General features: G+C 40.0%; 1 protein-coding gene across 2 annotated transcripts in view; it reads right to left on the bottom strand.

The window, feature by feature from the left end:
- The window catches only part of LOC117402755 (polypeptide N-acetylgalactosaminyltransferase 2), a 120695-nt gene that overhangs the window by 16637 nt on the left and 77387 nt on the right, over positions 1–26671 (bottom strand). For both annotated transcript variants that reach the window (XM_034004192.2, XM_059024348.1), the window contains exons 4-10: positions 15613–15711; positions 15452–15519; positions 15291–15356; positions 12986–13107; positions 10002–10089; positions 4479–4566; positions 2832–2935 (exon numbers count right to left, since the gene is read on the bottom strand). In XM_034004192.2, the coding sequence (XP_033860083.1) occupies positions 2832–2935; positions 4479–4566; positions 10002–10089; positions 12986–13107; positions 15291–15356; positions 15452–15519; positions 15613–15711 (635 nt within the window). The remainder of the gene's footprint in view (positions 1–2831; positions 2936–4478; positions 4567–10001; positions 10090–12985; positions 13108–15290; positions 15357–15451; positions 15520–15612; positions 15712–26671) is intronic.

Consider the following 26671-nt stretch of genomic DNA (forward strand, 5'->3'; position numbering starts at 1 on the left):
AGTGATGTATTGTTTGAATTATTTAGGTAAGTGGCAGCTGCTCAGCAACCCCATAATGAAAAGAAAAACAGAAAACGGTATCATAACCCTGGTTCCCTGAAATAGAAATGTAACCATTACCGTATGGATGTTTGCCTCCTAAAGACCCTGAACCTGAAAATATATATCAAAGCTGCACGCAGTGCCTTTGACGCAGTCATGCCCGCCCCTGAGGGCATATAGGGCTACCTGCACAGATCAAAGCAACATTTTTCCTTCAAGCCTGCTGCAATCATGGATGCAGCGACCTTGAAGGTTAATGGTTACATTTCTATTTCAGAGAAACATGGTTATGATAATAACCCATGTTCCCTTTCAAATATGAAGCGTAACCACTACTGTATGAGTGAGTGTACCAAAGCCGTCGCACGGGCAATATTGCAGAATGACTGGAATGCTACAAGGCTAAGCCGATAGGGCTAAAAAATTGATGCCTGTGTCTATGTCTGTGTTGTAAGGGTCGACTGAGAAGCTGCCCTTAACACTCTAGTTCTAAAACCGGGGTAAAGTCTATAGAACCTAGTAAAGGTATGGGGAGTAACCCACACCGCTGCATTGCAAATGTCCTTGACAGATGTACCCTGGAATAAAGCCTATGAAGTTGCGCTTTTCTGGAGGGGGCAAGATGGCTCGCACATACAGTCCGGATTGTGTCTGCTATCCATTTGGACAACCTGTGCTTAGACAGGGCTTGACAATGGGACTTCGCCCCATAGCAGACAAAAAATTATTTGGACTGCCTCCAACTTTTTGACCTGTCAACATAATATGCTAGAGTCTGCACTGGACCACTTGTACCCATACTGGAACGCGTGGATGCTGTTCTGGCATTTTGCAGGGTGTCAATAACCCTATTGGACAGACACCGATGGCTCATATGCAGCCATTCAGGGGCCTGACCCAGAGCTGCAGGCTGGATGGGTCGGGATGCCATAAATTCCCCCGTGCCTGACTGAGCAGGTCACGGTGCTTGGGCAGTCTCCACGGCCGGCCGCACAGGAGCTGCATCCCGGGCCAATAAGGGGCTACTAGGAGCACCTTGGCCTGGTCCTGCCTGATTTTCTCCAGACACAACAGCAGCATGGTGAGCGGTGGGAAGGCATCTTACAGTTGCCTCGGCCACTAGTCTTTGCATGATTCACTGTAAGGCCCAACCATTGAAGGTGGCCGGTGACAAGTTCCGTGTGGGTGGAGACTGGGCAAAAATGAGGCAGTCGTCCAGATAACTGAGCACTCTGATGTCTTTGAGTCTCAATGTGGCCAGGATAGCTTCCATGCACTTCGAAAAGTCGAACCGCAGGTTCTTCCTGTGCACTGGTTTTATGGGGATGTGGAAATAGACGTCTTTGAGATCCATCGTAGTGAACCAGTCTCCTGGCCTATTTGACTGCAACAGCTGTTGCATCGTCAACATTTGGAACCTCCTTTGGCTCAGATACAGGTTGACCTGTCTGAGATTGAGGATTGGTCTGAGGCCACCATCCCGTTTGGGCACTAGGAAGTACCTGGAGTAGAACCCTTCCTCCAACTGGACACCACCACGGCGTCCTGTGGGTCCGTGACTGATGTTACAGCCACGCCCCGAAAGGGAGAGGTACCACGCTAGAACTGCAGGGAATTACGGTCTGTACGGTAGTAAGCACCCACATGTTCATGGTGCACTGACAACAATACTCTAGATGGCGCCCTGAAAAGGGGCCCTGTGCCCTGTGGCAGCAGCAGCAGCAAATTCCTAGGGCTGCTGCATGGCTTGTGACTTGGCCTGTCTTCTGTCTCTGTGCTGGGCGGCAGAACCTATTGTAGCCTTCGCTGCCAACAGGGAGAGCTTAACCGCAGGGGATGTGCTGTCTGTCCACGTCCTCGGACAAAAATGCCAGCTCCTGTTCACCAACCTCCTCAGAGGCAGTGAGGGTGAGCATGTCATCCTGCTGGCAATCTGCGCTCGTAGCCCCCTGGGACCCCAAGGGGACAGACTGGGCAGGCAGGGCCGAACGTTCACGTAGTAACTCTGTGAGCCCCGTTCCTTGGTGGGAAACTGCTACCCAGAGCTACTCCATCTGCTCACAGTCCACCGATCGCATGAAACATGAACTCTTCTTCATTGGGGGAGAAGGAGGCAGAGGAGAATGAAGAAGACAGTGAAGACAGCTTCCTGCTTGGGCTACTTTCCCGGGTGCGTCATCTGCTCTCCCTTGGCACAGAGCCATGGGGTGAGGACACAGCCACCACTCTATCAGAGTGGGACGTGGAAGAGTGCTGTGCAGGAGCCATTGCAGCCTGGGGGGAGAGCACAAAGTCAGCCGACTTACGTTGGTTGATCCCTGGGAAGGAGTGATTCAAATCGCTGGCTTCACACAGGGCACAAGGCCGTAGCAGGACGTAACAAACAGGCTGTAGTGCACAAATACGGGTAATTAGTAAAACTAATACAGTAATTATTATTAATATTACATATAATGTGTGTAAACACAATAAATGCGAAAATCTATAAAAAGTTAAAAGTACTTATCTGAATAGGCTATCCTGTCAGGTCAGTTCTTGAAAGGAAAAATAGCGGTGAGATCTGTGCGCGCAGTCCTTTATACCGTCGGGGCGGGCATGAGCAGCGTTGTTATAGCTTATTCAGGTTTCAGGTCTTCAGGAGGTAAATACCTATTCAGTAACTGTTACATTTCGTACTTGAAAGGGAACCTCAACCTCCATGAAAATGTTAATTCTGGACTCCAATGAAATCAAGCACAACTTATCTCACTTTTCACTTTGTCCTGTGTTTGAGTTATCACTCCACTTACCTAAATTTTCACCACCCCAGACATCCATCATCATGTCATACTTTCCCCGTTCTTCAAAGTAATCTTTGTCCATAACAAAGAGACCACCAGCTATCATTGGTGTCCTAAACACAGAAAACAAAACAAGATAAGGAAAGAAATATGAACAAGTCATTCACAAATAGAAAAATAGTAATTTGTCTGGGCATTATCTGTAGTACTCCCATCATTTTGCCATGAGAACATAATGTACCATAGTTTACCATGGTCTGCCATTTTTTGAATATACTTCAGCATAACTCTGCGCTTTTCAATGATTACCTATTCTTTATGATGCTTTCACTATGTTTTATTATACTTTGCAATCTTTTTATTATAGTAAACCTTTATGAGGGAAGCTACAACAATCTCAGAATATTTTTGCTTGGAAACGAAAACAAAGAATATAAAAACTGTGGAGGCAGTTTGCATTATTATTGTATATACTCATTTTGTAGGTTAGAGTGCCACCAGAATCCATGAATAGTTCCCCTCTGCAGCTCCTGACCTTACCACACCCTGTTCCTCAGTCCTTGGACTCTCTTAAACAGAGACAGGCAGTTGTGCCGAATAGTGTGATGGTTTGGTAGATGAATATGCACTGGGGCCAATGGTGAAACCACCAAACTAATTTAAATTGTGACCCAAGATGGCATAGCACACTTGATACAATTCCAGCTATCCCTGTCCTTTAACTTTAGATTGTTACATAAAATCCAGGCGGATCATCATATAATCTTGCCCTGGATGTTATATTAAGACCCATATAAACCACTTAAAATCTTCTTCCAATAGCATAGCTTATCCAGAAGCGGGAAAGCTTGCGGATAGAGGGTGCTGTGTGAACTTTAAAAAAATAAAAAGACGTAATAAAGACAGAACAGATCTATACTTCAGGGCTATACTTTTAGCTTTTGCTGTGTACAGTTTGCACAAAGTATACTGAAGTCAAATGACAAAAGAATATCCAAAAATCTGCACTGGTAATGAAATCATTCTCATATTCAAGTGCATTTTAGTATGTTTTACTAAATATAGTTAGCTCTCAAATGCTAGGTTTTTATCATTCAAAGCAACACACAAATTAGACTATTTGCTTGATAGAATTTCTTTGAGTTACTAGGAAGTTTCAGGACATTGTTAAATGTCTTCTGATGAGACAAAACCAACAGTGGAAGTGCTGATTGGTGGGCTGTAATTGAGGTACAGCTGAACTGCCTTATAGTTTTATTATTTTCAAATAAATACATTACTTCAGCCATTTTATTTAAATGTTACACACATTTCATTTGTTTAAGGCAAATACAATATACTTGCGGCTCTATTGTCAGAAAGACATTTACCTGGGAAAACTCTAAGCAATGAATGTAGAGATGCTGTTAGGAAGCCTACTACACGGGATACAGTACTTTTACTTGAGGCTTTTGCTCTAAATAAGGTACCACACAATGCTGCTTGGAGTCATTTGACACCTTGGCACCTGAAATGCCAGTTCTATGATTACAGCTTAAACCACATAGTTAGAGGACTTTGGTAACAGGAGAAGTCTAGGTACCAATGGCTTTGAATATGATACTGGCTCCTCTTGCTATATTTCATGCATGTAACAGAACATTCAGGACTGCTTACTTTATTGGTGCAATTGGATTTCCCTGTCGCACTCTTCTTTGTTCAGGAGTCATGTAATCCCATTTAAACACAAGGTTCCAGTCAAACCCTATCAGAAACAAAAATCCTTGCATCAGCTCTAGTGACAGTAATTGGCAAGAGCTGTCAAAAACACATTCTGTGAGGATGCGGTTATGGTAATGGTATAAAAGAAAATGTTTTTTTAAAGCCTTGGTTATTGCTCTATTAAATCATTAAATTCCTATTAACCTATAATAGAATAGCCCTCCAGGCCCAGGTCACCTAACCTGCTGTAAAGCATCAAATATGGACCCAAAGAGAAGCGAATGGCAATTTAAACGTACACATTTATTAAATATATTTTGTACTCACATTTTTCTTATTTTGTACCCAATTTTTCAACCCACTCTCTGATCTGATAGAACAATAGGAAACCTTGGTTTCCACTGTCAAGTGTCGTGCACCTGAGCAGCACTGGGCGCTGAAGCTTGATGAAGCAAACTAGCCTAAGCTGACTTTCCATCCTAACTCCCACAGGTTCAACACGGATCAGCATCATAGTGCAATTGTATGCTTTAAGTATTTGAATTCAATGTTGCACAATCTTACACCTGTGTGTAATTTCCATAGCATGTATAGAAAATATAAATTCTCTTATAAGTGTATTGTGGGACTCATTTACAGTAGCACTTCAATTATATATGCTAATTTGGGGGTGCCAAGAGTGTAAAATTAATAGAAGTGTATAATTGAATAACTAATATTCCACAACTGTGGACAATGGACCATTTAATAAGGCAAGAGGACTTATACAAGAGAGAGAAAGCACTATTAGTTGATTTAATCTGGTACAGATCTTGCTGGAGCGGTGAAGTGCAGCTCATGCAGTTGGGTATGTGGCAGACGCTATGTTTTTTGGACAGTGTAAGTGTGAGCCGTGCCAGTTAGCTGAGGTTGTACACATTGCTATCTACTAAATTGGCTCTCAGATGCTCAGATAAAAGATTTAATTTTCAAGCTGGCTGCAATCATGGACGCAGCAACCTTGAAGATTAATGGTTACATTTCTATTTCAGGGAACCAAGGTTATGATAACCATTACCGTATGGGTGAGTGTACCAAAGCCGTCGCAAGTTGGCCAGCTCATAGGCAGTCCTAACTGTGTCTGCTATCCATTTGAACAGCCGCTACTTAAACAGGACTTGACCATGGGATATAGCCCCATAGAAGAGCAACCAGAAGAGCAACCAGAATTATCCCGGGTTTAAAAGGCATGTCGTATGCAGACAGGCTAAAAGAACTGAATCTATTCAGTCTTGAACAAAGACGACAAGGACCAGGGGTCACAAATGGAGATTAGATAAAGGGGCATTCAGAACAGAAAATAGGAGGCACTTTTTTTACTTAGAGAATTGTGAGGGTCTAGAAACAACTCCTCAGTAATGTTGTTGAAGCTGACACCCTGGGATCCTTCAAGAAGCTGCTTGATGAGATTCTGGGATCAATAAGCTACTAACAACCAAACGAGCAAGATGGGCTGAATGGCCTCCTCTCGTTTGTAAACTTTCTTATGTTCTCATGTTCTTATAGCAGACAAAAAATTGTTCCGACTGCCTCCAACTTTCGTCCTGTCAACGTAGTACGCCAGGGCCCGCACTGGGCAGAGTGTATGGAGCTTTCACTCCCTGCCAGACTGGAAAGGAGGAGGATGGAAAGCCTCCAATTCCACTAAATGCCAAGATCGTCTTCGGCAAAAAGGCAGGAATGGTACGGAGCGTAACCTTAGTACTGGCCTCTGTAAAAATGAAAAAATGAAGCAGGCTTTTGCAATGGAGAATGCCTGCATCTCACTCACCCACTTTGTGGAGGTGATAGCAAGCAAGAAAGTCGCTTTGAGCAATAAATATTTCAGCTCAACTGAATGCATGGGCTCAAAAAGAGGCTTCACAAGTGCATTAAATCACCACGTTTAACCTCCAGTGAGGAACAATGTCCTTCATAGGCGGCCAAAGCTACCGAGCCCCTTTCAAAAATTGTCCCGCCAGGAAGTGAGTTCCTGGGGAGACCGAGTAAATTTTGACATGGCAGGCTGAAATAGCTGTCAGATAGACCTTAAAGTGGAGAGTCCTGTAAAAACTTTAGTATAACTGCCATGGGACAGGTAGTGGAGTCAAACCCGAGGCAGGCACCACGTCTGAAAAGACGCCACACTTGTGCCAGTACTGGGAAGACGTGGACACTGCTCTGGCATGTTAAAGGTTGTCAATAACCCTATTGGACAGACCCATACGGCGCAAATGGAGCTGTTCAGGGGCCAGACCCAGAGCTGCAGGCTGGATGGGTTGGGATGCCATAAAGTCCCCCGTGCCTGACTGAGCAGGTCACGGTGCTTGGGCAGTCTACACGGCTGGCCGCTCAGGAGCTGCATCTCAGGTCAACAAGGGGCTACTAGGAGCACCTTGGCCTGGTCCTGCCTGATTTTCTCCAGACATAGCAGGAGCAGGGTGAGGGGTGGGAAGGCATATAACAGTTGCCCTGGCCACTGGTGTGCCAAGGCATCTATCGCCAGCAGGTCCCTGCCTCCTATTATGGAGAACCAGAGGGGACAGTGGGTCGATTCCTGGGAGGCAAAGAGATCTATCTCTGCTCTGCTCTCCCAAATGGGGCTCATCACCTCCTGGTGAAGCCTCCACTCAGAGCCGCTGGATACAGGCAATGAGAGGAGGTTCTCGTGTGCCCACAGCAAAAGCTTGCAGGCCACGTGGGCCAGGGCACTTGCAAGATTGCAGTGGCCCTCTTGATCAGCGGTAGAAGCCCTGCTGACAGGGAGAGTTTAACTGCCGGGGAAGTACTGTCAGATTCCACGTCATCCTACGGGAACTGTTAACCCCCCCCTTCTCAGAGGCGGCGATGGACAGTACGTCCTCCTGTGGCCAATCTGCACTCGTAGCGCCCTGAGGCCCCAAGGGGACAGGCGGGGAAGACTGCGCTGAACATTCACGCAGTTATTCCGTGAGAAGCGTTCCTTGGTAGGAAACAGCTGCCCAGAGCTTTTCCATCTGCTCCGAGTCCGCCGATCGCTTGGAACGGTGAGTCTTCTTCCTCGGGGGAGGGGACGGAGAAGCACAGGAAGATGAGGAAGTGTGGGCTACTTTCCAGGGTGCGTTGTCCACTCTCCCTTGGCCATGGGGTGAGGACACAACCACCTCTAACAGAGGGTGATGGGGAACAGCGCTGTGCAGGTGGTTAACCTGTGCCTCCTTGGCGTGCTCTTGCCCCAGGCAGAAACAGCATCTGCCGTGCCTGTCCTCAATAGGCAGAATAACCTTGCATGTCTCGCAGGGATAAAACCCATTCAAGCAATACAGTGTACAGTATACAGATGTACACGTGCTGCCTCAATCTGCTTATAGATAGCAACTGGGCAGGTCTACACCCAAACTAGACAAGTTTGGTACCGGACCGGGGACGTGAGCACTGGTCGGTAGCAGGCTGTGCAGGACCTTGTTGGTACGGGTACGGTACACTGTCGGAACCGGGACAGTTTGGTACTGGTGCGGTGACTTTAGAACCGGGTCGGTAGAAGAACAGCAAGATACTGTGGATGAGACTGCAAGCAAATCACAACTGAAGCGAGTATCATGGTCCTGTGGAGCACTGCTGAGCACAGCAGCTACGCACGTGACATTTGTAAAAACAAAGAATATACACATGAGAACATTTTCTCCACAAAAAACAGTAATTAAACAATGACAGTTAATAATATAAATGTCTCATATTTTAAAACAATAAATAAATTAAACTCCAGCCATGCAGCCTGGGAGAGAGCAGAAAGTCAGCAGACTTATGTTGCTGTATCCCTGGGAAGGAGAGACTCAAGACGCTGGCTTCACGCGGGGCACAAGGCCGCACTGGGACGTAACAAGCAACAGGCTGTAGTGCACAATATACGGGAAATTAGTAATACAAACACAGTGTAACAATATCGCTTAATATTTGTGTAAACAGTCAACACGTACTTATCTGAACCAGGCTCTCCTGTCAGGTCAGTCTTGAAAGGAGAAATGGCAGGGAGATCTGAGAGCGCAGTACTTATGTCCTCGGGGGCAGGCCATGACGCATCACAGGCTCTGTGAGCAGCTTTTATATCTTATTCAAGTTTCGGGTCTTTAAGAGGTAAATACCCATATAGTAATGGATACATTTTGTACTTGAAAAGGGAACTGAAGTTCTTCTGTATCTTTTGAAGACTCAGCTTTTATTATATTATATTCCTTGTTCTACAGTTATAAGCCCTGCAAATTAAATCTGAGCGACCTTTTTGATTAATGAAATGGATGATCCCATAATAAGTCAATGATTAAAAAACATAGCAGGATAGACCGATAAGATTTACAATGGTTGTCCTGGAAAGCACATAACAAGAACATTTGTCAAACCAGGAACAAAATTAATAAATCACAGATAGATAACAAAGTTATCATATATCAAATATGCAACACATAACATAGCAGGTTCACATCCCTTGTTAAAATGGGTTGCTGAAAACATGTTGACTTTAACTAAAGCTTTTTAAAAGTAATTGTCATTCCTTTCAGTTGCTATAGTAGCTTTTTCACTCCTCCCGTGTCATAATGAAGTTTTTAATTTTCTTTTAAAAATATGTTTAAAAGGTATTTAAAAATTAGGGTATACCAACAAAAAGAATATTTCACAACTTTAGTATTTTATTTAGTATATAATTACTTTGGAATTTATTGCTGCTAAAAAAAATGCAAACAATTATTTCCCAGGTTTCAGGAAAGACTAGGAATAATATTGGGGGGAAAAAAGGAAAGCAGCTCACAAGCTTCTATTTGAAGTGAATGCTAATAATTAGTGACTGTGTAAAGCTGGTGAAGTTAACCTGCATCTGTACTCCAGAACATTAAACACACAGCCCTGCATGGCACGAAAACTTGACAACGCCAAATTTTGGGTGAAAAATCACAGGTCCTACGCTTTCCATATCTAAGCTACTTGGACCAATTTCTACCAGGCTGTAATTCTAACTGGGTCTGACCGATTAATTGTTAGTTTTAATTTGCATCAGGTGGAAATGAAAAGCACCCCTTTTTAATCTTGTTTAAATTAGTTCAGGTGGCAGATGGGAAAGTGGCATTAGTTTCAGCATTGAGATTAGAGCACCAGTAAGCCCATACACTAGAAAAATGATAGATACTGGGGGTGAGCTCAGAAATGCTCCAACCACCCTGCCTCTAGGAGACACTGTTGCATTTAAAAAAATAAATACATATATCAGGAAAATCTGTGACTTTAAAATAGGTTATTTTCACTGTATACCAGTAATACTGTAGTTGGAGGTGGGGTGCTCAAACATGGGTTCATAAAACATTTTCTATGTGACATGGGATGGTTGACCATAAACCAGACTATCACGGTTATAGATGTTTTGTGGAACTATAAACAACTGACTTTTCCAGAATAATAAAAATCAAGTTATTGGAAGTTTGAATTACATACCCCCTTTTAGGTCAGCTGAGGCACCTACATACTGGAAATTATCCATATTTATAACATCGATGATAGGAGATACAACTCTCGTTTTATCCTGGAAAAGGAGATGAAAGTAAATGAATAACTGCTGTTACACTATAGAATGCAGTGTAGACTGATGGATGGAGTAGAGGAGGACTGGGAGCCAGAGATCCTAGGCTCACATCCCAGCTCACCCACTTGACCTCAGTGTGTCTCCATCCAATCCAGCTTTAGGGATGCCCATCTGAAATGAGAATCCATGGGCTATTCTAGTATACATTTCTTTTAAACAAATAAGCACTTCTAAAGCCAGGCATACTGTGTAATACTGTTAAGACTATACAAAGTGTAATCCTCATTTACTTCTCATAAACATAACAGCATTGTTACAAGACTTTAATTGCCTGCCACGCTTTTTCCTGTGTTACAGGTAATATGACCCCATCTCATATTTACACTCATGCTCTGTTCTGCATGTGTGGGTTAAGGATTACCTGCAATACTGGAAGTGAATTGCGAGTGGAATAATTACAGTGTCAGGATAACATGGATTCATTCAACTCACAGTGAAAATAATGGAAACAGCTGCCACTCAGTCCTGGGATACTCCTAAACTGAGATTGACAATTGTAGGCTGGAGACCATGGAGTACGAAATGTATTTTTGTTTACTACTGTAAGTTGCCCTGGATAAGGGCGTCTGCTAAGAAATAATAATAATAATAATAATAATAATAATAATAATAATAATAATAATAATAATAAGGGCTAAACAGAAACCACCAACCTAGTAGTCTGACCTAGATTCAAAGCCAGATCTCCAGAGGTAAAAGGCATGAGAGGCTAGTTAGTTATTTTAACTTCCTGCAACCATTTTAACCTGAATGCCTGACCTTAATTTAGCCGTTTTTCTACTGTTGTAAAAGAGAAAAGCCTGCATGTGCCAAGCAGGAAGCAGTTCCTGAACTGGAGAGACTCTTATTTAAATTTGTAATCCTCCTATTTGCACAGTGATACACCTACTTAAAAATGATACTAAACATAAGTAGTACAGTATTTTAGTGCTGGGACGAACACAGGATTTTCATGTTCAGATAGTTCTCTGAATTTAAACATTTGTTTGGATATTCGTTTGTTCGTTTTTAAAAAGTAATAAAAGCCATTATATTGCTCAGAACTAAGGCAGAGCCAGCATATCAACAGGGGCAAGGGGGCATGGCCTCTGTCTGTCTGTCTGTCTGTCTGTCTGTCTGCCTGCCTGCCTGTCTGCCTGCCTGTCTGCCTTACAGCAAAACGTTACAATATGCAAAAATATCCCAGGAGTAAAAGATACATTGTGTAGGCCTTACTTTACCCCAGTGAATTAACTATAAAACAATGGATGCCAAATAGCAGTTCAAGTTAAACGTTGTTTTGTTTATTCCTGAAATAAATAGTGCATAAAGTTGAGACTGCATTTTATTTATTACTTTAATTCCTTACCATTGCCGTTTCTCCACAGTAAACAGTGGCCATCGACACGTTTTCATAAATTAATAACATGAGGTTTACTTGTGCCTTTTTGTAGCTGAACAAGCAAACAAAAACTGAAATTTAACTTTAAAACACACCGTTTTGGTTCTAGTTTACTATTATATTCCACATAACAAAGGTTGCAACAAAAAATATATAATATATAAAAATCACTACACAACATTTCCAACAAGTTGGACACTGTTTAAGCGAGGTATTTCAGAATGATGTGCTTGCTTTTTTTCTGTCCCATGAAATTTTTTCCCACAAGTCCCATGAGATTTTTTGACCCAGATAGCTTTCCATAGAGATCACTATGCGTGCACGCGCATAATCTGGTTTGTTTACTTTTTGCTGTCTAAATAGAGGTTCAAGAGCTGCTGTGTTGATCCTGTGGTTTGCATGTATGTATGTATGTATGTATGTATGTATGTATGTATGTATGTATGTATGTATAAAATCTCACATTACACAGAGCTCTGTTTCATTTGCCATTTTTTAAACTGACGCACAACTTCTGGTGATGCAGTACATAAGTGTAAGGTATTTTTGTCATTTCTAACAAATACGAACATCTGATTTTTGTATCCGAATACATGTAAAAAAAATATTAGTTTGAATATTCAGATATTTGTCCCAGCACTACAGTATTTCATGTTAGATTTCGAAATGTCACATTTTTCCATTTTTCATTAAGTACATGGAAAACTACAAAGCGGTATGTAATTCAATATGTTAATGTAACATTATTCAGCATGTTTCATTCGACTTTATAAAGCAAAATGAATTACTTGTATAGGGTGATGCAAACACTTTTGGCCATAGCTGTACTCAACTATTAAATCCTTTTTTTTTTTTTTTTTTTTTTACCAAAATGCTTTAAAAAAAAGAGCAGCTCATAGCACAATTAATAAAGGAATAACACCAGCTTATAAGAAAATGTTTCATAACTAACATTACCTACAGTATATAACATAAAACTTCATTTTACTTGCTGTTATTTTTCTCTTCTTTCCAACTATACTGAATTCTACTTTGTACTTTCCATATTTTATAGTACTTAAATATGTGTCTATCATCTCTACATCTTGTCTCTTAATGGGACCCAACGCAATGGTAAAGGATTAGTAACTAAATCTAATTTCCCATTGTAGACATTGATAAACACCTAGTTAAAAAACCTGTCAAAGCATTGTACTTGTTTTTTTTTATTATTACTACATATTTTTGGTTATATGCACACTGTTGAGGAGTGAGGTCTACAATTAAGAGGCATGCTCTCTACTAGCCTGAAATTCAAGTGTAGGAAAGGGTTAAACTGTGGTCTCTATGGTCATGACCACATACTTAATGAGATTTAAACTGCCATTTAATAGCTTGGAATTCTGGTATGTCAATAAGACAGTAGATGTGGGAGGAGTGTTTTAAAGTCAAGAGGAAATAATAATAGTTGCTGACCTCTGCTACCCTCTCTAGCAATGGTTCCAACCAGTGTTCATTGCATTCACAGTGGCTGTCAAGGAATGTTAACACCTTAGCTACAGCAGCATCTGCACCCCTCACACGAGACCGCATCAAACCTGTCAAAGAACAAACAAAGTTAAGTAGTAGCACTATTACACTCAGAGAGAGAGAGAGAGAGAGGAGAGAGAGAGGAGAGAGAGAGAGAGAGAGAGAGAGAGAGACTTTGCTGAGCAATGCAACATTGTAGGTGAAGAAACCAAATGGAGGCCAACCAGATTTTAGGACTAACAAAAATGGCTTCTGAAAAGTCTCCTCAAGGCTGATTGTGGTGAAGTGAGGCAAAGAATCATATATCAATGTGTTATGTACTGAAATGTGATGCATTGAGCAATGGTAATATGCTTCTCCACCTCATTTCCACCAAATTAATCTTTCAAAAAGCAATGCTGGCAAATAATGCAGATCAGGGTTTCCCAATCCTGGTCCTGGGGACCCGTGTCTGCTGGTTTTTTATTCCAACTAGGTTATCAATTACTTAATTGAACCCTTAATTCAACTATAATGTGCTTAATTAGACCTTTTAAATTGTTCTCAGCTCCTAAAAGTTGCTGATTTCAAGCTACTTATGAAATCGTATAGTTAACTTGAAATCTTCATTTGTTTAAAAGCTGAAAACAATTAAGGTCTTATTAAGCTAATGAATAGCACAATTAAGGGTTCAATTAAGTCATTGATAACCTAGTTGGAATAAAAACCAGCAGGTCCCCAGGACCAGGATTGGAAAACTCTGATCTAGATAATTATACAAAACATACTTAATAGGATATTAAACAGTTTAGAAATGAAGCATGCTTCAAAAAATGTGATGACATATTTAATTGTTTATTTGAAAAAAATAAACGGTGTGATCATTTAAAGCACTGAAAATGTTTAATTCAGAAAATAATATGACATGACCAGGTAGACATCTCTTAATCCCTGTTTATTCTATTAAAAGAAGGCACCAGCAGCCTATGCATTAACAAAAAATAAATGCACTATGGACAAAACCAACACCTGTTTAAATCCACTAATTTCTTCAATGCAACATTGTAAACAGCCAGTGTGACTTCAACTCATGATAGACATGTACCGGTGCTTAGTATTCAGCAAACTACCACTGGCTACATTTACAAAGAAAAGACAGGTAGCACACTAGGATTGTTGTACTATTCCTTTTAGTTTGACAAGGGTTTACAAAAGACTTTGTAAAAGTGTCATTAAGGAGTGGTGATGCTAATATTTTATGTAGCACCTAAATCATAGGAACGTACCTACCAATAATTACATATGCATTGTTTTAAAAAAGGGTGTTTACAATGACCGAGATTTTAGAATACTACATAAAAACTTTCCAGTTTCACTTACCTAATCATGGCCATCTGGATTTACAACAGATGTAACTTGAATGTTTTGCTGGTCTTTTTTACCCCCCAAGGATTGTTAAATGTAATTATTTGTTAAATGTTTCTTTTAAGATTCCCTCATAGCACAGAAGGGATTCCTTAATGTGCTGTGCTAAAGTTGTGTCTACATACTTTTTTTTTATTTTAACTATGTAAGTTAATATTTTCTTTGTTTTTTGGTTACTGGTAGTACTGCGACTATCAGAATCACTACACTGCAACAAATCACTGTTCAAAAAAATACATTTTTCAAAAGAAAGGCTAGAACTAATTATCATGAAGTATTTTGTATTAAAACATTTTTCAAACAGCATGGTTCAGTGCTATGATCTTAAGGACCATAAGATAAGGGTTTATTGATTGATCTAAACAGAGAGCACAGCTCCTTGCTGAAATGTCAGTGATTTATCAGCCATTAGTCTGGAGGTATGTATAGTACATTTATAATTTGTATGTACTTACAATTTATATGTATATAAAATGTATGTATTTATGGAGCAAAAAAAGTGTCCCTTCAAATTTGACACATGGAACGACGTTAATCTTACCCCGTCCAGGCATTCCACAGTAAGAATATGCATTTTTTAAAGAAAATCCAGAAAATTATAGTACGCTGGCGGTATGATGACATCACGAATCTAGAAAAAGAACGTTCCATTCTGGGTGCCAAAAGCCGTTGAAAATATAGCCATTGTTGCATGCTAACAGGGGAATGGTATTACACATGTTGTGTAAACACATTGGCAGAATATATGCACTATACTCCAGCATGCACAACACTGAGTGCAGTTGACTAGGATTCAAACATTTCATGCCTAGCCTCAGATTAGGCTGGATCTTGAGTAACAACTTACCTTCCCGTCGATCATTTCTGAGTATCCGCACTTTTTCTATCTTTGCCAACAAAGCACCATCTTCAGCTGCAAAACAGTACAACATAAAAATATTAAAGTCACTCAACTTTACTCAAAAGAATGTATTTAAAAAATTAAAGAAAGTGCTTCTTTAAACTAACCGTTGTCGCTGTAATCATCAACCAATATAATTTCTTTGATAAGATGCGCTGGGCTTTTCTTAAGAACACTAAAATAAAAGTAAAATAGACAAATGTTAGATGCAATATTGCTTTAGACAGTGTATTTATTATAGACACACAGTGAACATTCACACTGATACCTGACAATAGTACGCAGCAAAGCAGATCGAGCCTCATTGTGGAAGGTGATGACAACGCTGGTTGCTGGTAAATCAGTCTGCCACAGTTTATGTCGACAACTGTATGAGACAAAGAACAGTTAAAGTTATTAAACCTAATAAGATAATTCCATAAATTTTACATATTTTGCACTAGCTACATAGATCTAAAACTGTCTAAACGCCTTGTTTCCATAGCCGACCGTGGACGTAAAAGTGGGGTTTCCACTGCTGGCTACAACAGTCCTGGCAGGCTGCGGACGGTTTCTCTGGCCTGCTTTGCTTCATCGTACCCGATGTGGCCAGACTACTTACACAGGAAGTGCTTCATCACGTAGCAGGGAGGCGTGTGCTTGTACAGGAAGCCGACAGGGGAACAGAAAAACATTTAACCCTTTACATGGCTGCCGTCGAACAAAATTGTGGTGGCATGTGGGAAAACGAGGAGACAAAATGTTTGTTGTCCGTATGGGCTGACTCAGAAATACAAAATCAATTAAATGGGCACTGTGCGGAATATTCGAGTCTATGAAAAAATAGCAAAAGTCCTTGCAGACAACAGATTCACATGAACACCACAACAGTGCCGGGACAGAAAAAACTGCAGGCTGACTACAGAAAAATGAAAAGACAGCAACAATTGGAGCAGGAACAGACCATTTTTTTGTTTTATGAACAAATGTATAGTTTTTTTTTTAGGGTGCTGGCCCGTGAATGAGCTGCAGGGTCTTTTGAATAGTACTTGTGTGGAGAACGCCATGATGGAACAGCACTCTACAGGTAGGGTTTCACATATAATCATTTAAAAAAAATAAAAATAAAAAAATAAAAAAATAAGTCATTTATGTAAGGCTTTAGTAAACCAGAAGCTTATAGCAGCTGTTTTTCTTTCTTGTAGATAAAACATGCATGTGACGTTTTTGTAGATAAATATATATAAGCTTTACTGTTCTCTCTGAAAGCAGGAGACTGTGTCTGCTAAGAGTAATCATGCTTCGGTAACCACTCGGAGCACTACAGTGATTCTAGAGTAAAATGTGTCTTGGGGGTTGTTACAGGTTTACGGGAGAGATCACTTTTGCCCAGGCTAAACGCAACAATGACAAACCCTAGCTGTTTGTTTTGGCTGCTGTCTACCCTCTTATGGAATATTCTGGAGAATATAACAGGAGAGATCGGAATTTGCATCTCATTACAAATAGATTTGCAACGCCCAAAGTCAAGATTTAGAACTTCCTTCTGGCAGAGATAAATGAGTGGTATAGTGAACAGAAAGTAGGAGGCAAATGTAATAGGATTGAGCTCTGGCTTCTGCAGACTCCAACCTTGATGCAACTATGGCACCGGCCAACAAGAAAAGGAAAACAAATTAATATTATTTAAACACTTTGCAGGGCCAAAAAACATTAAGAAAAGAAACATGGAAATAAATAAGTAACAAAATAAATTCACTGCAACACTAAGCGACAGACAAAAATGGCATGACCTTAGCAGGATTACAAAAAAAGAAAGCAGAAAATAAAACAAAAACAGGACAAACTGAATGTGATGTGTTTAACATCCGCAGACCCTGGGCACAGCAAAAGCAAACCAACACATATAGATCTAAAAGAAAGGGTCCCCAAAAACGGAAAGCATAACTGAAACTAAGCTTGTTTCTATATATGGAAGTTTACCATGGTAAATTTGCACAGTAATTCTGCAGTTAACCATGTTTGTACTCGTCTGTACCCTAACCATGCTTATATGCTTTCAGTGCTTGAATTTAAGAATCACAGAAAACATTTGTTTGAATCTATTTATATTTTAGTTGTGTAAAGAAAAAAAAAACAGTACATACAGTACGCTACGCAAGTAAATACTTTGTCGCATTTCAGTTGTCTATGCACTACATAATTAATTATTATTATTATTATTTATTTCTTAGCAGACGCCCTTATCCAGGGCGACTTACAATCGTAAGCAAATACATTTCAAGTGTTACAATACAAGTAATACAATAAGAGCAAGAAGTACAATAACTTTTGTTCAAGCAAAGTATAAGTGTGACAAACCACAATTCAATAATACAGCAGATAATAGTGATAGTTACATCAGGGTATGATTAAATAGTGATAGTTACATCAGGATATGATTAAATACAACGTACTACAGGTTAAACACTTGACAGATTACAGTATTCTGAAGTACAGGATTAAATGCAGTAAAATAGGGGCAGATAAGAGCAAAATAAAGCACATTTACATGAAGGGTGATAGTGTCCCAGGATACAAACAGAGGAGTTCTACAGGTGCTTTTTGAAGAGGTGAGTCTTAAGGAGGCGCCGGAATGTGGTCATGGACTGGGCAGTCCTGACATCTGTAGGAAGGTCATTCCACCACTGCGGAGCAAGGGTGGAGAAGGAGCGGGCTCTGGAGGCAGGGGAGTGTAGCGGAGGTAGAGCCAGTCTTCTAGTGCAGGCGGAGCAGAGAGGTCGAGTGGGGGTGTAGGGAGAGATGAGGGTCTGGAGGTAGCTGGGTGCAGTCTGGTCAAGGCATCTGTAGGCTAGTACAAGAGTCTTGAACTGGATGCGAGCGGTGATCGGATAGTTGGTGAGGAAGGGTCGGATTCTTCGGATGTTGCTCAGGAAGAATCGGCAAGTGCGTGCCATTTTTTGGTTTTTTATATAATAAAAGTAACTAAAAGCCTGTAAACGTTTAAACAGGAAGTTTCACATAAAAACAACTAGTTGAATCTACTCCAGCGAGAGGCATGCGTCAAATAACAGGCACAAACCAAACCAGTGTCATAAATCAGGAAAAAAAATGAGAATACTGCAAGGGTAAGCGTGAAACTTTGACATTATAATGAGATTCATACATTTCCATACAAAAGTAGTTCGACATGAACAGTCCTAACTAAACTACCGCAGGAGGGATGAAACTAAGTTACAGGAGTGAAAATTCCTTTTTTAATTAATACATTGCAGGTAGGTCTATGAAGTCACAAAAATCTGTGAAAAGTCAAGATACGAAAGAAAAATCAATGATGCATAGAGCCCATTAATTTTTACGTGTCAGCACCTTAACTTTCTGTGAAATGCTCCAGTGCCCAACGTATCTGAATATTTGTATTATGTATGTATGACGGCGGAAGCCATTATTTATATATATATATATATATATATATATATATTATATATATATATATATATATATATATACACACACACACACACACACACACACACACACACACACACACACACACAGTGCCGTGAAAAAGTATTTGCCCCCTGTCTGATTTTCTGCATTTTTGCATATTTTTGACACTGAATGTTATCAGATCTTCAACCAAAACCTAATATTAGATAAAAGGGACCCTGAGTGAATCAATAACACACAAATTTGATACACATTTCATTTATTTATTTATTAAAGAAAGTTATGCAACACCCAATGCCCCCGTGTGAAATAGTAAATCGCCCCCTTAGACTCAATAACTGGTTACGCCACCTTTAGCAGCAATAACTGCAACCAAACGCTTCCTGTAGTTATTGGATTAGTCTCGTACAGCGCCGTGGAGGAATTCTGGCCCACTCCTCCATGCAGAACTGCTTCAACTCAGTGACATTTGTGGGTTTTCGAGCATGAACTGCTCGTTTCAGGTCCTGCCACAACATCTCAATGGGGTTTAGGTCTGGACTTTGACTAGGCTATTCCAAAACTTTAAATCTCTTGTTCTTCAACCATTCTGATGTAGACTTGCTTGTGTTTCGGGTTAATTGTTTTGCTGCATGACCCAGCTGCGCTTCAGCTCACGGACGGATGGCCTGACATTCTCCTGTAGAATTATCTGATACAGAGCAGAATTCATGGTTCCTTCAATGATGGCACGGCAACCCACAAACCATCACACTACCACCACCATGCTTGACCGTTGGTATGAGGTTCTTACTGTGGAATGCAGTGTTTGCTTTTTGCCAGACATAACAGGGCCCATGTCGGCCAAAATGTTCCACTTTTGACTCATCTGTCCATAGAACATTATTAGGTGCTTTTTGGCAAACTTGAGGACGAGCATTCATGTTCTTCTTAGTGAGCAATGGTTTCCCCCTTGCTACTCTGCCATGAATCCCATTTTTGCCCAGTGTCTTTCTGATGGTGGAGTCACGAACACTGACCTTAACCGAGGCGAGAGAGGCCTGCAGATCCCTGGATGTTGTTCTAGGGTTCTTTGTGACTTCCTGGACGATTTTACGCCTTGCTCTTGGAGAGATTTTGGCAGGACGGCCACTCCTGGGAAGATTCACTACTGTCCCAAACTTTCTCCATTTGGACAATATGGCTGAGACTGTGGTTCGGTGGAGCCCCAGAGCCTTAGAAATGGCTTTGTAACCCTTTCCAGACTGATAGGCATCAACAACTTTTTTCTTCAGGAGGTCTTCAGGAATTTCTTTTGTTCATGGCATGATGTGCCTCTAGAACCTGTGTGCTGACAACTTCACTCTGATGGTAAGGGCCAAAGTTAGTCAGATTTATATTGGGCAGTGTTGGCCCAAAATCAGGCCTGGTTGTTAACCAAAGTACTCAAACAGCTGACCCTAATTATCCCTTTAATTGGGTTGAGTTAACCCAATTAAAGGGATAGGGGGCAATAACTTTTTTTCACACCTGAGATTGCATGTTTGATTACCTTGCACACCAAACAAATGAAAGCAGCACCAAACTTTGGTGTCATTTTTTTCTCTCAGACTCCCTCTATATACTACTACAACCCACAAAAAAATGTGACAAAATACAATGTGAAAAATGTGCAAAAATGCAGAAAATCAGATAGGGGGCAAATACTTTTTAACAACACTATATATATATATACACACACACACACACACACACACACACACACACACACACACACACACACACACATACTGTGGTTTGCAGAAGTATTCACCCCCCTGCAAAGTTTTCACATTTTGCTGGCACCTGAGCGTACTCCACGACGCTTTCAAATTACACTTTACATGTAGAATCTACACAAACTGCTCCACATTGATAAAGTCAAAAAATGCATATAGAATATAAATAAGTAAGATTTACAGAGAAAAACAGATTAATCTCAGTTGCATAAGTATTCAACCCCTATGCTACTGCAGCCCTAAATCAGCTCAGGTGCAAATTATTTGTCTGAAAGGTCACAATTTGTTAAATGGTTTCAGCCTGTGTGTAATCAAAGTGGTTTAACTTGTAGATAATTTCCCTCAGGCATACAAAGACTTAAGCTGCAACTCACATAGTGATCTAAGAAAGCAACCATGAAGACCAAAGGGTTAAAACAAGTCAGGGATAAAGTGGTAGAGAGGCACAGAGCAGGAGAAGGGTACAAGAAAATGTCGAAGGCGCTGATTATCCCTCTCAGCACTGTAAAGTCCATCATTAAGAAGTGGAAGATGCATCATACCACCCAGACACTACCCAGATCAGGTCACCCTCCCAAACTGAGCAGCCAGGCAAGCAGGAAACTCATTTGGGATGTCACTCTGAATGAAGCCAACAATGATCCTGAGAGATCTACAAAGTTCTGTGTCTGAGATGGGAGTCAGTGTTCACAAATCAACAATAAGCTGGTCCCTACACAAAGCTGGCCTGTATGGATGGGTGGCAAGAAAGAAACCATTACTCAAAAATCTTAAAGCACGTATGGAGTTTGCGAAAAAGCATGTAGATGATACTGCAGACATGTGGAAAAAGATTTTGTGGTCAGACAAGCATTCCAAACGTTACGTCTGGTGCAAGCCCAACACTACACATCACCCAGTCAACACCATCCCAACTGTCAAGTATGGTGGTGGCAGCATCATGTTATGGGGATGCTTCTCTTCAGCAGGGACTGGGGAGCTTGTCAGGATAGAGGGGAGAATGGATGGTGCAAAGTACAGGCAAATCCTTGAGGAAAACCTTTTCGAGTCAGCCAAGACTCTGAAATTTGGGAAGAAATTCACATTTCAGCAGGGCAATGACCCGAAGCACAAAGCCAAAGCCACACTGCTGTGGTTGAACAAGAAGAGAATTGTTCAGTGGCCCAGTCAAGGTTCTAACTTGAATCGAATTGAAAATTTATGGCGAGATGAAGACTGCAGTCCATCGACGATCCCCAACAAACTTATCAGAACTGGATCGATTTTCCAATGAAGACTGGGCAAAAATGTCACCATCCTACTGTGCAAAGCTAGTAGAGACCTATCCAAAAAGACTCATAGCAGTAATTGCTGCAAAAGGTGCTTCTACCAAGTACTGACTTAAGGGACTGAATACTTATTCAACCAGTAAATTTCATTTTGTACATTTTCTTTGCAAGTTTTGCTGGCATTTAACCTCCTCCTCATATAACAGTGTTCAGTTTAACCACTGAAGCTTTGAATAAAAAAAGTTCATTTGAAAAACTGTGCATAAATTATTTGTAATTCAACAAAATGTGACTTCTGCAAACCACTGTATATATGTATGTATAATAACATATATATATATATATATATATATATATATATATATATATATATATATATATATATATATATATATATAGACCCACACACACACACACACACACATGTGCAGACAGACTATAGTCACATGAAAGGGGTTAAAATCCCCATTCATAAAAACCTTGAGTTAATTCATTGATTAATTGTTGCTAAATGGGAGATGGTCACCTGTAAAGAAACCTGCCGCTTTGCTTGTTCGGGTGGTAGGGTGTTCGAGAGTGGAGAACCAGTGAGGAGTTTTTCAACGTGCCCTTTTGTTTTGTGTTTGTTTAAAATCTTTGCTTTATTATTTAATAAAGATACAGCCATACCTTTTTGGTTTGTGTCGCTCCTTCCTGGTCCGTGACATCACCACACCTGCGCACTGCAACCACTCTGCCACAAATATTCAAGAAGAGAACACCTGTCGCTCCTACTGCAATGACTGATTTTGACTGCATTTCCATTTCACTGAAGATTTGATTTTGAAAATAACTTTTATAACTTCAAAACAGAAACCGCTGGCATTGTTTGAACATGCTATTGAATTATGTTACGTGTATTATATTATATATATTAAAAAAAAATACAGATATAGATATAGATATATATATATATATATATATATGTTAGTTGGACTTGTTTTAATTCAGGAAACTAAAAGCAGCTAGCAGACCTCATTGTAACTCACACTACAAATCAATTTGAACAAAATGGGGATGTAGTTTCTAAGTGCTTTCCTTTACTTTTTGCTGTTTTGCCATTAGGTGGCAATGCTGCACTCCTTGTAGTTTGTAATAACAGTCACACAATATAACAAACACATTTGGTCATATCACTAAAATTAAGCTTTTATATAATTTATTCTCCAGTATTATATAACACCCATAAAGAATATCATCTCACAAGGCAGAAGGTTCAATTGACATCTTTAAAACAACCTACAAATCATCTAGCCTCCACAGCTGTTAAAGCAGACCACAACTATGACCTCTGACAGGCCTTGAACTGAGACAGATGCCATTTCTAAAGAAGAGATCTTGCAGTATGTGCTGCAGCAAGTTTCTGGCAACCTTACCACTGGCCCACCAAAAAATCATATTGCAAAAATGCTTAGGTGCATAGGGGTTTTGGAAGAAGAATACACAAATGGCACCGACCCGTGGCTTGTTTGGACAAATAAAGATCATATGTTTTACCTGTTTAAACAGTTTTTTAATTAAAAACGGGATACCTACAAGATGTGATATTTTCTAATAATTTATCTCAGGATGATAGTGTCACTGGATCTCTTTTCCGTAGACAGAAGAGTGTTGAATCCCCTGGTCACAAGCATCTTTGATTTGTTGAAATCAGACATTGAAGAAATGATTCTTGGACACTGTACACATGCCTGCCTGCCAGGGTTTAATTATTATTATTATTATTATTATTTTTTAATCAAATCGGAATTGATTTAAATCGATTTTTTTTCTTTTTTAAAAATTATGGAAATTTTTTTGTAGTACATAGTTGTGGCTCTATAGTACCTCCAAACTGTACATTTAAGGATGTTGGAAATGGTGGTTTGTGAATAGGTAAATACCAAACTAAATTACTCAATCTTAAATGAATACATAAATAAAGCAAATGATTTATCATTGTGGCATCCTCTAAATGTGAACTAGAATATGCGAACTACAAGAATTTAGTGATGGAGTACGCCAGAGAAAAATACCCCTCACTCATCCCAGTCATTCTTTTCTTTTACTTTTCTTTCTTTGAATTCCTCTTTCTGTGTCAGTCCAAACACACGCAGTTGCTACTTAGGACTACTTTGCTTTTTATAGTGTGTTCAATTGTTAAAGTTCCTGATTGCACCACTAAATAAACCTCGTTTCAGCGGGTCTCAACACAGTGCTCAATTGTCTGTTTGAGACCCCATTGCACTGTAATCAGAATCGCTTCGGCAAATATGTTAATGATGGGGCAGACGCTCTATAACGGGGCAAGCCATGTCTTCAGAATACCACATCAGTGCAGTATTTTTTATTTTTATTTATTTATTTTGTGTTATAAATTTGTAATCGCCAATTATTTTTCTGATTTTCTCCCCAATTTGAAATGCCCAATTATTTTTATTTCAACCTGGCCCACCACTGCCAACCCCGCACTGACTCGGGAGAGACAAAGGCGGACACACACGTCCTCCGAAACGTGTGCCATCACTCTGCAGGCCCGCCATGCAGCCACCTCAGAGCTACAGTGTCGGAGGACCACGCAACTCTGGTCAACTTACAGGCAGACACGCAAGCGCCCGGCCAGTCCACAGGGGTCGCTGGTGTACGGTGAGCCGAGGACACCCTGGCCGACCTAAGCCCTCCCCCTCCCCCATTTTTTTTACGTCGTCGCTCCATTTATGCACCACAGAAATCAGGGGGCAAGCACCATTCACGCTTGCACCCGCATTTGCGTTGTGATCAGAATACAGCCCTAAGAGTTTTAGTTTATAGATAGTAAGAGTTTAAGATGTTTGTGTTAATAAAAGGTTTTTAAAACATACCTTCCATGTCTTTTCCTTGAGAAACTATATAAAATAGGTAGTAAAAAAAAACCCAAAAAACGACTTGATTTAAATCACCCAACCCTGCTACTTGCTTTGGGTATGTTAACATACAGCAATATCTGGGATTGGAAAGATAATCATGTAGTAAACATACATATAGTTTACATGGAATAGGCGATGGCAGGCTGTTAGCCAATTTGCATAGCTCTGTCAGAAGAAGTAGGAGTCTTGTTAAAAAGAAGGAGATTGAAATATGTAGCTGACACAGCTTTAACTCATGAACAAATAAAAAAATAAAATGCCTGAAAGTCTTTATGAACAACAACACTTTTGTTGCCAGATACGAAAGAAGCAGATATGAAAGAAGATATATCCCTTCACTTTATGATAAAAGTGTGTTTTAAAAAAAAATAAATAAATAAATAAAACACACACACACCAAAAAACAAACCCTGGTTTCAAAAATAAAAAGGGTTAGTGACAACTATTTTGGTGGTTTTGTGATATGAATGACTTAAAAGTTGTTGGAAAGAAATCATATTAAATCACTTTGCCTCAGAAAAAAATTACTAAAATACACTGCAAGTAAACAGGATTGGATTGTGCCATTAATGGAAATGACAGTTTGAAGGAGACAGACGTTTACGTCATGTACTCTGGTTTATAGCGCTAGGGGGGAGATTTTTCAAAGTATGAAAAACAACCTTTTTGGAAGCATTGAATATATTTCAATACTTCTATATTCCAAGCATCCCATAAATTATTACTTTAATCATTCCTTCATTTTCTTCAAATATTCACTTGGGGTTACAGTAATTGAACACTTGGATACAGTACTAAAAATTACAAACAACTCACTGTCTCCCTTTGCTAGCTCTATAAATTCATATTTGCTCAAATAGAAACATTTCAACACAAAGTAACTACTAGATTGCAACGATGCTGCCATTTAGAGTTGTTTCACCTATGCCTTGATAACAGACTGCATTTTTTACTTGCTTGATGGAACATTGCTGAATTTCACGGTCTACAGTATTGATCAGTACCTTTAACATGAAAAGAAACAAACACAATAGCATATTGCTCTTTGACAGAAAGACAATGATTCTTGGTGGTAAATCTCCCTCCCGACCTGTGAGGACGCTAAGTAACGGCCAATTAACATTGTTTATTATTTATTGTTGTTACGCCATCAGGCATTTGGATTACAAACCATTAAACAACATTGCACCTGGATTATAATTGATAATTGACTGTCTGTTTACTGATCACCTCACTGTTAACCACTCTGCCACATGCTCACACAGACGTTCTTTCTATTTATTATCCTGCATTCCAATTGGTATACCACTGCAAACCAGGACCACCCATTATATGAGTGCATGAATCAAGACACAAAATCACCAACTTAAAATGTCCTCCCCTCCCAGCCAAATATAAATCCCTAAATTACAGGTGTCCATACTATGACAAAGATTAGGTTACCATGACATTCCTCCACATATCCCTGATTTCGGCAAAAAGGTTGCCTGCTTGACATTGTTTCTTATAAGTTTTACTTCAGAATGTATGATTTAGTGTTTTGAATAACCTTCATCCACAAAATATAGAATATAATCCCTTGAATAGTTTATTAGCGGGCAAATTCCAACAAATTAGTGTTATATGCCAGATCTCATTCATAAATAGGTCATCATGACCTTCAATGTATACCACATTTCATTGTGGTTCTCAGGATATTTTTAGTGTAATGCAAGTTCCTTGATAAAAGTACTATAGGTCACCATCTCAGTATAGATTAACTTTCTTTTATACCGATGAAGGGAACAATCTCATTGGCTAGTAAGTGTTTCAACCTGCATGACATGTCACCATAGATTACTAGCACAGCTTGTAACTTTTAGAACCATTCTGCCTGACTCAATTGACAACCATCTTGTGAGGTGTGGGGTGCCATTTTCCAAGTGCAATAACACACTCCAGGGTGTTCA

This window comes from Acipenser ruthenus, chromosome 5, assembly GCF_902713425.1.
Source record: "Acipenser ruthenus chromosome 5, fAciRut3.2 maternal haplotype, whole genome shotgun sequence".
Classification (NCBI taxonomy): Eukaryota; Metazoa; Chordata; class Actinopteri; order Acipenseriformes; family Acipenseridae; genus Acipenser; species Acipenser ruthenus.